The sequence below is a fragment of the Cydia splendana genome, chromosome 21, assembly GCF_910591565.1.
Source record: "Cydia splendana chromosome 21, ilCydSple1.2, whole genome shotgun sequence".
In the NCBI taxonomy this organism is placed as follows: Eukaryota; Metazoa; Arthropoda; class Insecta; order Lepidoptera; family Tortricidae; genus Cydia; species Cydia splendana.
Window position 1 is genome coordinate 12,801,474 of NC_085980.1, and position 14,877 is coordinate 12,816,350.

General features: G+C 37.2%; 1 protein-coding gene across 1 annotated transcript in view; it reads left to right on the forward strand.

Annotated features, from left to right (window-relative positions):
• LOC134801020 (MICOS complex subunit Mic60) overlaps positions 1-14,877 on the forward strand; it is a 37,420-nt gene that overhangs the window by 2,342 nt on the left and 20,201 nt on the right. The window contains exons 4-13 of the mRNA XM_063773519.1: positions 1,039-1,129; positions 1,900-1,971; positions 2,951-3,120; positions 6,183-6,309; positions 9,210-9,373; positions 10,579-10,704; positions 11,699-11,771; positions 12,580-12,668; positions 13,556-13,666; positions 14,361-14,478. Of these exons, the coding sequence (XP_063629589.1) occupies positions 1,039-1,129; positions 1,900-1,971; positions 2,951-3,120; positions 6,183-6,309; positions 9,210-9,373; positions 10,579-10,704; positions 11,699-11,771; positions 12,580-12,668; positions 13,556-13,666; positions 14,361-14,478 (1,141 nt within the window). The remainder of the gene's footprint in view (positions 1-1,038; positions 1,130-1,899; positions 1,972-2,950; positions 3,121-6,182; positions 6,310-9,209; positions 9,374-10,578; positions 10,705-11,698; positions 11,772-12,579; positions 12,669-13,555; positions 13,667-14,360; positions 14,479-14,877) is intronic.

Here is a 14,877-nt window from a genome sequence, read left to right on the forward strand (position 1 = left end):
AAAAGTGAAAACACAGTTCACTTAAGTAAAGTGTATTCATCCTTACTTGTCCTATCATGTAAACAAACACTTCTCGACTTCGAGCAACACGGAAGGGAGGCGGCATTCGCACTATTTCCCCTCTGCCGAGGTACAAGATTAGCGCGTCAATCTAATCTAGCGCGGGTAATAAAACAAGTCCAGACGCGCGCGTGTACACTGCTGCACAAAAATGCCTGTTTGCTCGGTTTTTTGTTATAAAAAGAGGTCGGGGACATCAAATTTACAAAAAGAAAGTGTTACATTTCACATGTAATATTTTTTTTTACATATCATACGTTTAATTACATTCAAACACAATTATTATATTTTAGTCTCATGTAATTGTTGGATTTATCGATCTTGCTCGCTCAGTACAAATTGCGGATCGGTCGAGCGACAAATCCGACTTCTCATCTCTCAGAATACTGTATTCTGAGATATTCTGAGGTATTCTGAATACAATAACATACTTCAACGAAAATGTGTTAGTGTGCGTGTTGTGACACTTGTCACTCGTCCGTACACAAAAAGATATCGAGGTTTGCAAGATTTGTCTTTGACGTGTGTCATTTTCTATGTATTTGTCTCGTCATTACAGATTGGATTTTGTATGTAAGTGTGTGAGAAGTGCGACTGTGTGCACCTTTCCCCCCGCGAAAAATGGCAGAAAGATTTGTACGGTGAGATATCGCTTCGGCCCCTCCCTTCCGATGTGTCGGAAGCCGGTGTTGCTCGAAGCTTCTCGAAGACATTATAACACTTTTCTCTGGAATTACACAATAATCATTACTTAAGATTGCTTAAGATGTTGTTGTATACTTAAAGACTATTAGAAAATACTTTGTGAGTTTCTTTAAGTATACAACATTTATTTTAGGTGATGATTATTGAGTAATTCCAGAGTTATAATGTCTTCAAGAAGTGTTTGTTTACATGATAGGACAAGTAAGGATGAACACTTTAGGTAGTAGTATGTTAGAACCAAAGCTTATTTCCTTATTTAATTTTCTTTTACAGGAGGGTGTGGTCCCAATCGAGGTCAGAAAGAAGACCAATGAGGAGTTTGAGGCTGAAGCCAAGATAAACCTCGGACCCAAGAATTATAAATGTATGTATATCTAACTTATCATCAACAATGATGAATATGAGATTCTTAAGAGATATAGAAACATTTAACAAAGTGTTGAAGATAACACTTGTGCCCTTTAATTTCAAAGCTCTTATTATGATAGCCACTATCTAAGGTTGTCTGGAAGAGATCGCTCTTTAGCGATAAGGCCGCCTATTGTTTACCTGTTGTTCATGTATTATTTGTGTTTCCATGTACATTTATTCTGAGGTTGTGCAAGAAAGAGGATTTGTATTGTATGATCAAAAAACTTATAATGCTGAAACATGTATGTTTTATAATAATTTTATTTGTTTAACCTCCAAAACAAAAAGAGTGGTGTTGTGTAAGTTTAAATGTTTCAATTTTACTTTGCTATATATGGCTCATATGGCCTGCTGTGATGAGAGGATGAACTCAAACTCACAGCAGGCCCGAACTGGAGAAGAGTGGCCCACGACAGACCCCAATGGAAAGAGCTGGAGGAGGCCTTTGCCAAGCGGCACACTGATCTAAGAGACATACTCTAGCTAATTATAAAAGGGCTTAATAGATAGATAGATATGGCTCAATTTGTGTTGATTAAACATAAATATTATTGTTTATTTTCAATTTATCAATTGAACACGGTGTAATTGTTAAGTGTAAATAAAACTAATATGAATTGTGTATGCATGAGATCATAGTGTGAAGGTGTTGGTTTTACTTTTATTAATTTACATCAACATAGTAAAATAGGACTTCATTCATTACTAATACTAACTTAACAGTGCCCCCGCCGGCGTTCGAACCTCTGTACTACGAGGAACCGAAAATAGTCGCCCCTCCGGTACACCAGCCAGGTAAGTGTTAACTAAAACGTCTATAACTGCATACATTTGAATGACATTAACTTATTGCATCTTGTTTTATTAATACCCTTATTTATTTCATATAATTAATGTATCATATTACATTAAAATTACGCACACATGCAAATAAAAACGAAATATAATTATTAGGAAACAATAAATTACATATATAGTTACAAACACTACATTCCAAAATGGGTTCATAAAATAAAATGGTTCATGTGTCCATAAAGTTTATCCCTGCGATAAGATTAGTGTTGGTAGGAACTCGAGTCATTTGAGTCTGAATTTGAAGACCTCGACTCGTTTTTACGAGGCTCGGCGCTTTAAAAACTTCTGAGTCTTTTAAGTCCCGATTAAAGTCATTTATTGAGTCTTTTTTAAGAGCAACCCAAAAGGACTCGTGCCTCCGAATAAAGACTCCGTCAACAATTTTATAGGTTTTCCTGAATAAATGAATATAGGCGTTATTGTATGATTTGTGTACCTATATTTGAAGACAATGCATTTCGAAATTGTTTGTAAGAATCGAGAGTTTTCTGAAAAGGACTCAAGTCTATACTTAAAGACTTGGGTCTCTAACAAGTTTAGACTCGAGTTTAGACTTACTACATATAGGAGTCTGAAAAACTGAGTCGAATCTTAAAGCAGGGGACTCAAAGGACTCGAGTCTTAAGTCTTAACCAACGCTAGATAAGATAACTACATTCAGCGTAACGGAAATCGCACACCTTCATATGGTGCGACTTGCGAGATTTGCGAGCCGATTCTAGCTCTTAGGGAAATGGTTTTGTCTTAATCAATTCGACATCATTTAAAAGCTAATTTTATAACCTTTAATCTGATGTCTCTTTTGTTGACTTGATTTATTTATTGTTGAGATAGTCGGCCTTTTGAAAAAATCGCTTGCGCCCGAAGATGTGCGATTTCCGTGACGCTGAGTGTATATGTATATATTTTTTTCCTCCAGCAATCCTCATCCAATCGGACAAAAGTGAGCCCCATCCACCATTGAAGATCGAGATAACCAAGGACCTAGTAGAACTTGAACAAGAGATGCACGACAACACCCGTATCGCCGTAGACAACTATAAAGAAGCGGTTAAACACGCTGAGAGATACAACAAGGCGTTGTATAGGGTAAGTTATACTTTATTGCAAAGACATAAGGTCGCAAATCATCAACTCTATCTAAACCCTCACACAAACGGGCAAGAGCGACCCTCAGCCACCAATAAAGATCGAGATCACCAAAGATCTTGTAGAACTTGAACAAGAGATGCACGACAACACCCGTATCGCTGTAGACAACTATAAAGAAGCCGTTAAACACGCTGAGAGATACAACAAGGCGTTGTATAGGGTAAGTTATACTCTATTGCAAAGACTTATGGTCGCAAATCATCAACTTTATCTAAAGCCATATGCAAATACAAATGAAGATCGAGATAACCAAGGACCTAGTAGAACTTGAACAAGAGATGCACGACAACACCCGTATCGCTGTAGACAACTATAAAGAAGCCGTTAAACACGCTGAGAGATACAACAAGGCGTTGTATAGGGTAAGTTATACTTTATTAAAAAGATATAAGGTCGCAAATCATCAACTTTATCTAAATCCTCATACAAATGGGCAAGAGCGACCCACAGCCACCAATAAAGATCGAGATAACCAAGGACCTAGTAGAACTTGAACAAGAGATGCACGACAACACCCGTATCGCTGTAGACAACTATAAAGAAGCCGTTAAACACGCTGAGAGATACAACAAGGCGTTGTATAGGGTAAGTTATACTTTATTAAAAAGATATAAGGTCGCAAATCATCAACTTTATCTAAATCCTCATACAAATGGGCAAGAGCGACCCACAGCCACCAATAAAGATCGAGATAACCAAGGACCTAGTAGAACTTGAACAAGAGATGCACGACAACACCCGTATCGCTGTAGACAACTATAAAGAAGCCGTTAAACACGCTGAGAGATACAACAAGGCGTTGTATAGGGTAAGTTATACTTTATTAAAAAGATATAAGGTCGCAAATCATCAACTTTATCTAAATCCTCATACAAATGGGCAAGAGCGACCCACAGCCACCAATAAAGATCGAGATAACCAAGGACCTAGTAGAACTTGAACAAGAGATGCACGACAACACCCGTATCGCTGTAGACAACTATAAAGAAGCCGTTAAACACGCTGAGAGATACAACAAGGCGTTGTATAGGGTAAGTTATACTTTATTGCAAAGACATAAGGTCGCAAATCATCAATTTTATCTAAAGCCTCATACAAACGGGAAGAGCGAGCCACAGCCACCAATGAAGATCGAAATCACCAAAGATCTTGTAGATCTTGAACAAGAGATGCTTAACAAGACTCGCATAGCTGTAGACAACTATACAGAAGCCGTTAAACACGCTGTGAGATACAACAAGGCGTTGTATAGGGTAAGTTATACTTTATTGCAAAGACAAGGTCGCAAATCATCCACTTTATCTGAACCCTCATCCAAACGGGCAAGAGCGACCCTCAGCCACCAATAAAGATCGAGATCACCAAAGATCTCGTAGAACTTGAACAAGAGATGCACGACAACACCCGTATCGCTGTAGACAACTTAAGAAGCGGTTAAACACGCTGAGAGATACAACAAGGCGTTGTATAGGGTAAGTTATACTTTATTAAATCATAAATCATCTCATTTATTCGTGATAAACTATAACATACACAAGTAAAAAACAACAAAGAAAGTTAAACATAAAATGAATAAATAGTTTACCACGAAATGGTCCCGCCTCAGCATAAATGCTAACCCAAAAGTCAGCGCTGATCTTCCGGTGAGACCTTTTGTTATTGCAATGATATAAGGTCGTAAATCATCAACTTTATCTAAACCCTCATCCAAACGGGCAAGAGCGAGCCACAGCCACCAATGAAGATCGAACACACCCGTATCGCTGTGTATAAAGAAGCGGTTAAACACGCTGAGAGATACAACAAGGCGTTGTATAGGGCGAGTTTAAATCTCGGTGCATAGAATATAAGTTTGTAAAGTGTGTTCATCCTTACTTGTCCTATCATGTAATTGTAAACAAACACTTTTCGAAGACATTGTCACACTTTTCTCTGCGATTACACAATAAATGTTGTTGTACATTTCTAATAAGAGTTTCATCAATAATCGCAGTAACCAACGGATCACCTCAATAACACCTGACATTACGATGTCTAGATTGTATATGAATCGTATTGTTGGAATGATACTTTGACGTCACGTTTGTTTACATGATAAGACGTAAGGATGAATAGACTTTGAATCACAAAGGATCGTGCAATACACAAAAAGGCGGTGAAGCATGCAGAGGGATATAACAAGGTATTCTTTGGTATATAATAAAAGTACCTCTCGGGGCTAACGAACTACTTGTTCGTCCCCTTGGTTGTGGAGACATCTGGGTGTTGGTGCACGGGGGCGAAAACTTTCCTCGGGGAGCTGAGGCGTCGCCTACAGAATAGAATAGAATAGAATAGAATAGTTTTTTATTCGTTAACACACAGACAACAGACATACATAGAAAAAACATAGTGAAAAATAAAGTGTCACGAAATGGTCCCATCTCAGCATGTTGCTGGCGACTTCCAGCGCTGATCTTCCGATTAGACCATCAAGTGAGAAATAATCACGGAAGGTAACAGACAAAAAAATAAGTAAAGAAACATAAAATAAGCCGAAAAATAGATTACACACATTTTACACAGCTAATACAAAAAAGAGATGAATTAAGTACACGGATTAACCGATCGAACTTGTACCATCCGGTCGGGTCACATCGTGGCGCGGCATTAGGCGCGCATAACTAGCGCCAGCGGTGGCTACACGAAATTAAATTCGACAGAGGGGTCGACAGAGGGGTCTCGACCCCGCTCTCCGGGTCGTACCTAGCGCAGAGGTTGTCCATCGCGGTTCAACGTGGTAACGCAGCAAGTGTGATGGGCACCTTTGCGTCGGGGGCGATGCGGGGTGGGTTATTTGATTAGTTTTTATAGGTTAGTTTAGGTTTAGTTGTATTTATAGTTTGAGTTTACTGATAATTTATTTCTTAGTTAATAAAGTGAAATTAATGTTTATCCTATGTAATTGTCATGTAATAAATAAATAATGAATTAAAATGAAAGTATTGTTTTTATTTCAGATTGTGGAATGCCCCATCGAGGACTTGGACAGCAACTTGTTCAAGAATCTGCAATCCTCGAAACACGAGCTTGATACAACTGAAACTACGGCCAAGAACGCTTCCGCAAAGGCCCGCTGTGCCATTGGTTAGTGTATGTTTTTAACAAATAACAGAATAGGAAGTATTACTGCAACGTTCTGCCGCCAGAGTGCAGCACTAGCTCCTCTAGTAAACCATAGAGTAACGTATACACACTGTGCCTTAAACTGTTTTTTGACAAGTTTTCACAGACAATAAAATATGACATTGATGCATCAAGTCGGTTTGTTAACAAGGGCCTACCGGGAAACGCGAAAATCTAAATTTAGTTATCTGCCTCTTTATGGCTCGAATATGCAAGTGATAGAGAGTAAGTAAGTAAGTAAAGTAAATACACTTTATTGCACCACAAAGAAAAAAATACAAAAACAGATTTTCAGTGTAAATAAAGGTAGCAACAGGCGGTCTTATCGCTGTAAGCGATCTCTTCCAGACAACCTTGGGGTAGCAGGATATAAAGAATAGAAAACTTTTAAAACAGGTAGTGCACGAAATAAATTACAGGAATAAGAAGATTACACATTCGATCATATACAATTTTATAATTATAAAAATAAAATATGTACCAATAGGTACAACCAAATAGTTTAATATATATCACATACATATATAAATACATAGAAAAATACAAACAATATATATATATATATATATATATATATATATATATATATATATAAATACATAATATATACACAGCGGCACATTAAGGAAGAAATAAGTAATGATTCTTTAGAAGGTTTTTAAAGCTTTGAAGAGTTTTAGCACACCTAATGTCTAACGGCAGACTGTTCCACAGACGAACAGCTCGAAACGTAAAGGAGTCATTATAAAATTTCGTAGAAGAAGGAGGGGGAACAAGTTGATATGTGACGTCCCACGGTCAAAGGTACCTTATGGCGGGTATGGAGTTATGCATACCCCAGTAATCTACAATAAATAAGCTATCGATAACACAAAAGATCAACCTTCTAGGTTGCGTAGTTACAGAGATATGATTTTTTGAAAATAATGTTGTGAAATTAGCAACTTTACGATAGAGAAGTTTTAAGTTTAGCCGCCTAAAAAACTATGTTCCTGAAGTAAGTTACATAGTTGACTACAAATAATAATACCTTATATATGTGAGATTAAAAAAATATTGCGACTTGTTCTGTAATGCAAATAGAAACTTTTGATATCGACTGATTTATGTGTATACTAGCCAATCTCTTGAAAATAAAGTTTTATTTCATTTTCACGATTGATTGCAATGAGCTCTCAAGATTTAAATTCTATCTATTAGAAAACGACACTGACAGACAGTTTAAGCAAAAAACAATACCGATTTAGAGGTGAAAATGTATTTTCTGACTTTTTCATATAAAATCACAAAATTGAATATTTTTACTTTTAATGTGACACACAATCAATTTTTCTGAGCACATATGAAAGAAATTCTGTCATTCAAATGAAATAAATCCTAAAACCCCAACTAAATACTATATTTAACCCCTTATGCCACTTTAAACTTACATAACAATAACAGTATTTGCTCCATACATTTACGAAAAGGTACCTTATGGAAATAAATCTAATAATACATCACTACAAAATATCAATCATATTACAGTTTATCTTTTATGAATAGAAAATATTAATTTACATTAAACTGCCCCAAATTTAATTAGTTCTTCGTCATAATAATCTTAAAAAAGACCAATAATTTGTATGTAATGAAAAGGTACCTTTTGTGATTAAGTTACATGATGAGGCATGATGATGATGGAACAGTTAGGATAAACTAATAATATTTTGGGGTTAAGATGGTATAAATCGTCTATTTCTTATAAATAATATATTTCGGTTGCTATTGAAGATAAGCGGCATTGAGGTTCAATGACCTCAGATATTCCATAAGGTAATGCGTCGGGTATTGGCATTTTTCAGCAAACCAATGGCTGATTTACTGCATGCGACCAAACCAAATGAAGATTATTCTAGTTAAGAAAGACTTGACGAGAGTAACTTTGGTATAATAGCAGGCTACTTGGATTTGTGATGTCGGTCTATGTACGGTTATAATATTTGCGAGGCGCCCCAACCAGAACTGAAATTATCAAATTAGTTTGGCAGAATGCTAATATAGTTCTCTACCAAACTTCTTTTCCCGTATTGACTAGTTTTTTTGGGAATTTTCAATCTATTTTCCATAAGGTACCTTTTCTACTAAACTCTGAGACGACATTACTAGGCTTATAACTAACTTATAACAAAAATAAAAACAGGTAAACAAACGTTACGCATTAAGGTTTCAGATCACACAATAAAAAAAAATTGAGCATTTTTTCACCTCTTTACAAAACATTTCATATCTCCGAAACTAGAAACCCTCATAAGGTACCTTTTCCCGTGGAACGTCACATATTGTTGAGAGGTTAGATAACGAAATTTCGATTTTCTTGTTTCGCGGTAGACCCCCAGATTGTGACGGATAGTGGTAGTGGCGCCTCCTACGCAGAGTTTCGCGTAATATTCCCTATTTATCAAGTTAGCGTTACTTCTCACAGATCCAATTTGTGTGGGTATTTTTTTAAGAAGTTGTCAGGTAAATCAAATTTCAAGTTTTGTCTCAATTTACCCCAGCCATCCCTATTCACCCCAATCTTTTGAATATCAGATTGAGGAAACCTGCATACATCTGCGAAGAAATCCAAAGGTGTGTGTTTACAATTTCTGAACGCAACCATAGCTGTCAAATGTCAACCAACAAATTTAATATTGCATTAATCGTCCAAATTTTTTCACTTTTAAATGCAAAATACGCGACAATACGAATTTTGCGGATATATGTTGTCGATTCAAAACTGTTATTTTTTGACGCTCTTTCGTTTGAGCATAATTTCATTCGGGTCTACCGTAGGCCCCGGCGCAATTATTTATATAGATAATGGTTCAAATTTCCAGAGACCATAGACCGTATGCTCAAAGCCGGCGTGAAGGCGCCTCCGGAAAGCATCGCGTCCACCAAGCGCTACCTTAAGCAGTTCCGCGAAGACCTGTCCAGGGTCGAGATAGCCTTCAACGAGGAAAAGGAGAAGGCCGTGCTCAGCGACAAATACTGGGAAAAGGTACCACCATACAGCGATTATCATAATGGTCAGGGTCCCTACATTTTATGCCGTTGACGCAAAAATTACATCATTTAACATAAATATAGTTTTTTTTACAACACTACAAATTTAGATAACTTACCTATTGACGTGTAGAAAAATAAATAGCCCTACCGCAGCCCTAGCCCTAACCCACCACTACCAACCAACTCGCTTCATATATGTATTTTGTATTTCGTTATTTCAGTTTAAATAAACTTGTTGTTGCAAAAAAAATACTTTTTAGGTACGTAAAATACACTGTTTGAAATCAAAAATATAAAACTAATTATCTATTATTTAGTTGCGTGACAATAAGATGAAAGTCAGTTAGACGTTTCTGTACTGATTGTCAAGTATCTACTTATATCATGATAAGCATATATAATGATAAGTATTGTTTACATATCTACCTACATTGCTGCGCCCATCAGGGTTTCATGTGTCATTTGTGTACCTACCCATACTCTTAAGTACTTGTATAACCTTTAATGTACATGTGAATTGCAATAAATAAATACAATACAATACAATCAGTTAACTAAAGAGAGTCTATATCAGTCTAGTATCTATATCAGTTGACATATGATTAATTATTACGAAAATACTAATTTGAATTATACTCTATGTAGCGTGACGTCATTTTCCGTCAATGGCATGAAATGTATGGACCCTGATAATGGTTAACATATGAAAATCAAGAATGGAATATAATTTCTAAGCGTAGGCAACCCTAGCGTTGTTTCGCCGGCGCGTTCAGTCAACGATCCGCGTACTGATGGTCAGTATAGAGTAGGTACAGGTTTTTTAAACAGATCATAATATTCATAATAATTGCGGTAAAACCGGCTTAAAAGATTCTAAAGGGATCAAGCCAAAAACGTGTCTTAGAGAGCATAACTGTGAAAAAATGTGTCAAACGAAGTTATAGAGACCAGTATGAAATAGCGTATTACGCGGGAAACTGATGTCGTACCTACTAAGGCCACTCAGCATGCTTCCTGGCCTTAACACGGTACTCGACAGAAAAGCTCTCCCCTATATCACGGTTGTAGAAAATACCATATTAAATACCATGAAATTATTATGATTTTTTTCGAGTGTGTGAATGTGAATTCAGTTAATTATACTACATCAGAAATATATAATTATAGCATCATATTAAAACCGTATCTCCGTTGCAGGTGAACCACGCCCGTCAGACGTACAAGCGCGAGCTGCAGGCTATGTTCCCCGGCTTGGATCTGAGCGCGCGGAAGTTGGACGTACGAGGAGACACCGACCTGCTTCTCTTGTACACGCTCCGCCAGGTCAGTATACATTCAACTAGTGGCCGATTGCATAATAACTTAAAACTTTTTATATTAGCGACAGTCTCTTTCTAATTAAAGTAATAGGGAATATTAGGCAAAACTCTGCGTAGATGGCACCACTAGCATATGTACTGTATGCAGTAAACAAACCTCATTGACATCATCAATGACACATCATGCGTCACTAGGTCAATCACATGGCCTACCGTGAAACACGACAATCGAAAGTTCGGTTTCTGCCCCTCTATCACTCTTACTTATTCGATTGATAGAGAGGCAGATAAAGAAATTTCGATTTTATCGTTTCGTGGTAGGCCACCTGTAAACAAACCGCCTTGAAGCATCCATGTCATAGTGAAAACTTGTCAAAAAACTGTTTAAGGCCTAGTATGTATAAGTTACTCTATGGTTTACTAAACACATTAGTGCTGTACTCTGTCGGCAGAACATTGCAGTAATACTCCCTATTGGAAAGAGACTTCCGCTAATATTATTAGGTACAAGTTATTATGCAATCGGCCCCAGGGCCCTATATCAAAAAACTTACAATTATAATTTACAAGTGACAAGTTACAGGATTGTAGATTTTACAAGTTTGTGTACCAGAAAACATAATAAACGACAAATTCGTATTATTTATTTTTAATATTTATATAATATAATCTCTTGTGTCAGAGGCCAAGATCCTCTTTGGGTCACTGAGCCAGTGATGTATGTATGTATGTATGTATATAATATAATAATATTATATATATAAATTAATTAACAAATATGTAAATCAATACAGCTTATGTTCGCGATAAACTCCAAAACTACTGGACGGATTTTCATGCGGTTTGATAGGTATCAATAGAATTATTCTTGGGGAAGGTTTAGGTGTATAATTTGTTAAGGTTTTGTGTAACCCGTGCGAAGCCGGGGCGGGTCGCTAGTAATATTTTTAAACCTTAACTGTAATGAATTAGAATTCAAAATCAAAGCTTCTTTTCAGGTGGCGTATCTTCAAAATGAAATCGCCGAATTGCACACAGTCAGAGAACTCAAAATGAACAGAGCGATTGAATGTAAGTAAACTACAATAATTTTAATAACTGTTATCAAAAACTTACACTAAAAATCGTTTAATAATGTGGCAGTATCACCACCATTTTTCAGGGTTCCGTACCCAAAGGGTAAAAACGGGAGCCTATTACTAAGATTCCACTGTCTGTCTGTCGCCAGGCTGTATCTCATGAACCGTGACAGTTGGAATTTACACAGATTATGTATTTCTGTTGCCGCTATGATAACAAATACATACTAAAAAGTACGGAACCCTCGGTGGGCGAGTCCGACTCCGGTTTTTTATTATTTTCAATTTTTTTTTCTTATATAATATCTGCAATCAGTCGCAAGACTATAATCAGATTAGATCAGGGAAATATATATGACGTTTCCAGAATGATAGGGCCATTGCCCCACCTTCCCTGAAATATCCAGCACATCAGCTCTTTTGAGTTGCCTGACATAGTCCGGTTTAAGTAATGGGATGGTCAGTGGATTTGGATGTATGGTCAGGCGATCCTTGTAGATATCATTACAGCGTTTTGCCTCTTCAAGGACAGTCGGCATTTCTAGGTATTCATGGATTTCACTGGGATCTATATCTGAATCCCTAAAGTCTTCTCCTATCTTTGCATTCCCTAATATTGTTTGTCATAATGATCACTTGTCCTAACACTAAAAACCCTAATTTTGGTTTCCCTAATTATTGATTACTATATCTCACTATATCCCACCCACCTCACTCACCTTATGACACCCATTTCACTGTTACGAGGGAACCAAGGTTATTTCTTATTATGAATGACTTTTTTTTTTACTTTTGAACAGGTCACGACGAGAAAAAGCTGATCGAAGCCAAAGTGGAGGACATGATTAAGAAGGAACAGTTAGAGAAGGACAAGGAATTCAATAAAAAGGTATTATTAACCCGTATATGCTCAGAGATAGTTGTTATTCGTCGCCTAGCACCCATAGCACAAGCTTTGCTTAGTTTGGGGCTAGGTTGACCTGTGTAAGATGTCCCCTAATATTTATTTACTATAAAAGTCCGTTTTTTTAGCATTAGAAAGAACTTCGCAGAAGTAAGCTTGTGGTTCCAAATCCGGCACTTTTAGCTGTAATATTTGAAGTAAATTATATGTATTGACCATGCTACATTAGATAATTCAATAATTATTAACAATTAAAGAGCCTGATAAAAACTGCACGCTTGCTTCTGTGGAGTTCTTTTTAATGCTAAAAAAAACCGAACTATAGCTTTTGCCCGCGACTTCGTCTTCGTGGAATTAGTAATTTCCACCCCCCTTTTCACCCACTTAAAGGGTGGTTTCTGGGATAAAAACTACCCTATTAGACCGCGGGCCAGGAGCAAATATCGTCAGTCATCGCCTCCCGCTTGATACTTTGTCAAATGATAGTTTAGATGCTATCATGAATTAAAAAAATAGTCAGCCGGTTGTATCGCGGTGGAAAGGCCGTCAGTTGATCATATGAAAATGTAAAAAAAAAAAATTTTTGTCTTCGCCTCCCGATTGATACTTTAACAGATGATAGTTTAGATGCTATTATAAATTTAAAAAAACCGTCAGCCGGTTGTATAGCGGTGGAAAGACCGTCAGTTACTTGCAAAAACATGTAAAAACACAAAAGTTAACCAATATACGAGTTATCGCCCGGGAGGCGATTGGTCATGGAAATCTGTTCGTGGCTCGCGGTCTATACAGTTTTGCTTAGTTTGGGGCTAGGTTGATCTGTGTAAGATGTTTCTAATATTTATTTATTTTATTTAACATGTGTACGTCAGCTCCTAGAGGTACACGCGGAGGCGGCGCGGCAGATGAGAGAACAGCTCAAGAAACAGTTCGAGGTTCAACAGGACGTCATGCAGGCCGCTCTAGCCAGGAAGGAGCAAGAGGTACAGTACATTATTATGAAACCTTTATAATTAAAAAAAAATAGGGTGCTGACCTGCCTGCAAAAATTGGCTATGCCAGTCAAATGAGAGCACATCAGCGACGCTTTCAGCGGTAGAACGTGGTCGTTGTGCCCGAAAACGGCTAGGAAAAGATGTTGATCTTGATATTGTTGATAATAATTTCAATACTCTGGTACTGTATAGCTTGCGGTCGTGTTACATCCGATTTGGCACTTCATAGTAGCAAAGACATATGTAACTTCGTATAAGACGAATAAAGTCTAAGGAAAAAACGTGCCTCGGAATTCAAGTAAAAGTTATTCTCGAATAGATGGCGCACACACCTTTAGCCTATCCTCGGCTAGATGGCGTGACGACACCGTTTCATATTTAACAATTTTAACACATAGATATCAGTGAATGAACATGGATCAAAATGATATAAAAATAATAAAATGATTTATCCATTATATATACATTTTTTGATAACTTTATACGTTTTCATTTTGAGTTTTAGTCGTGTGTCGATAGATGGCAGTAAATTTACAGTGACTACAAAATTTACAATGACAGGACCCCTCTATACTATCTATTCTTTTTGATAGTAGCAAAGAGCTGACATACTTTATATGTCTTCTGCGATCAATAAATCTTTACTAGTAGTCCATGGTTTACTTTGTATCTTTTTTTTCAGGTGATGTCCAAATTCAGCCGCCAAGTGTCCGAACAAGTTGAAAAGGAGCGTGTCATCTTCAAGCGTGAGCTGGCCGCCATGGCGGGTAAACTGCAGGCTATTGAGCAGACACTCAAACGTAAGTACCATATCATCATCATATCAGCCTATTATCGCCCACTGCTGACCATAGGTCTCTTTAAGTATGCCATTTGAAGACGTGCCGAGCTAATATTATCTAGAAGTGACAGTCCTCTGTTAACTGTTCACTAACAATTGTAAATTTAGCCGCCAAGTGTCCGAATAAGTTGAGGAGCGAGTCACTTTCAAGCGTGAACTAGCCGCCATAGTGGGTAAACTTTAGGCCATTGAGCAGACCCTCAAACGTAAGTACCATATCATCATTATATCAGCCTATTATCGCCCACTGCTGACCATAGGTCTCTTTAAGTATGCCATTTGAAGACGTGCCGAGCTAATATTACCTAGAAGTGACAGTCCACTGTTAACTGTTCACTAACAATTGTAAATTTAGCCG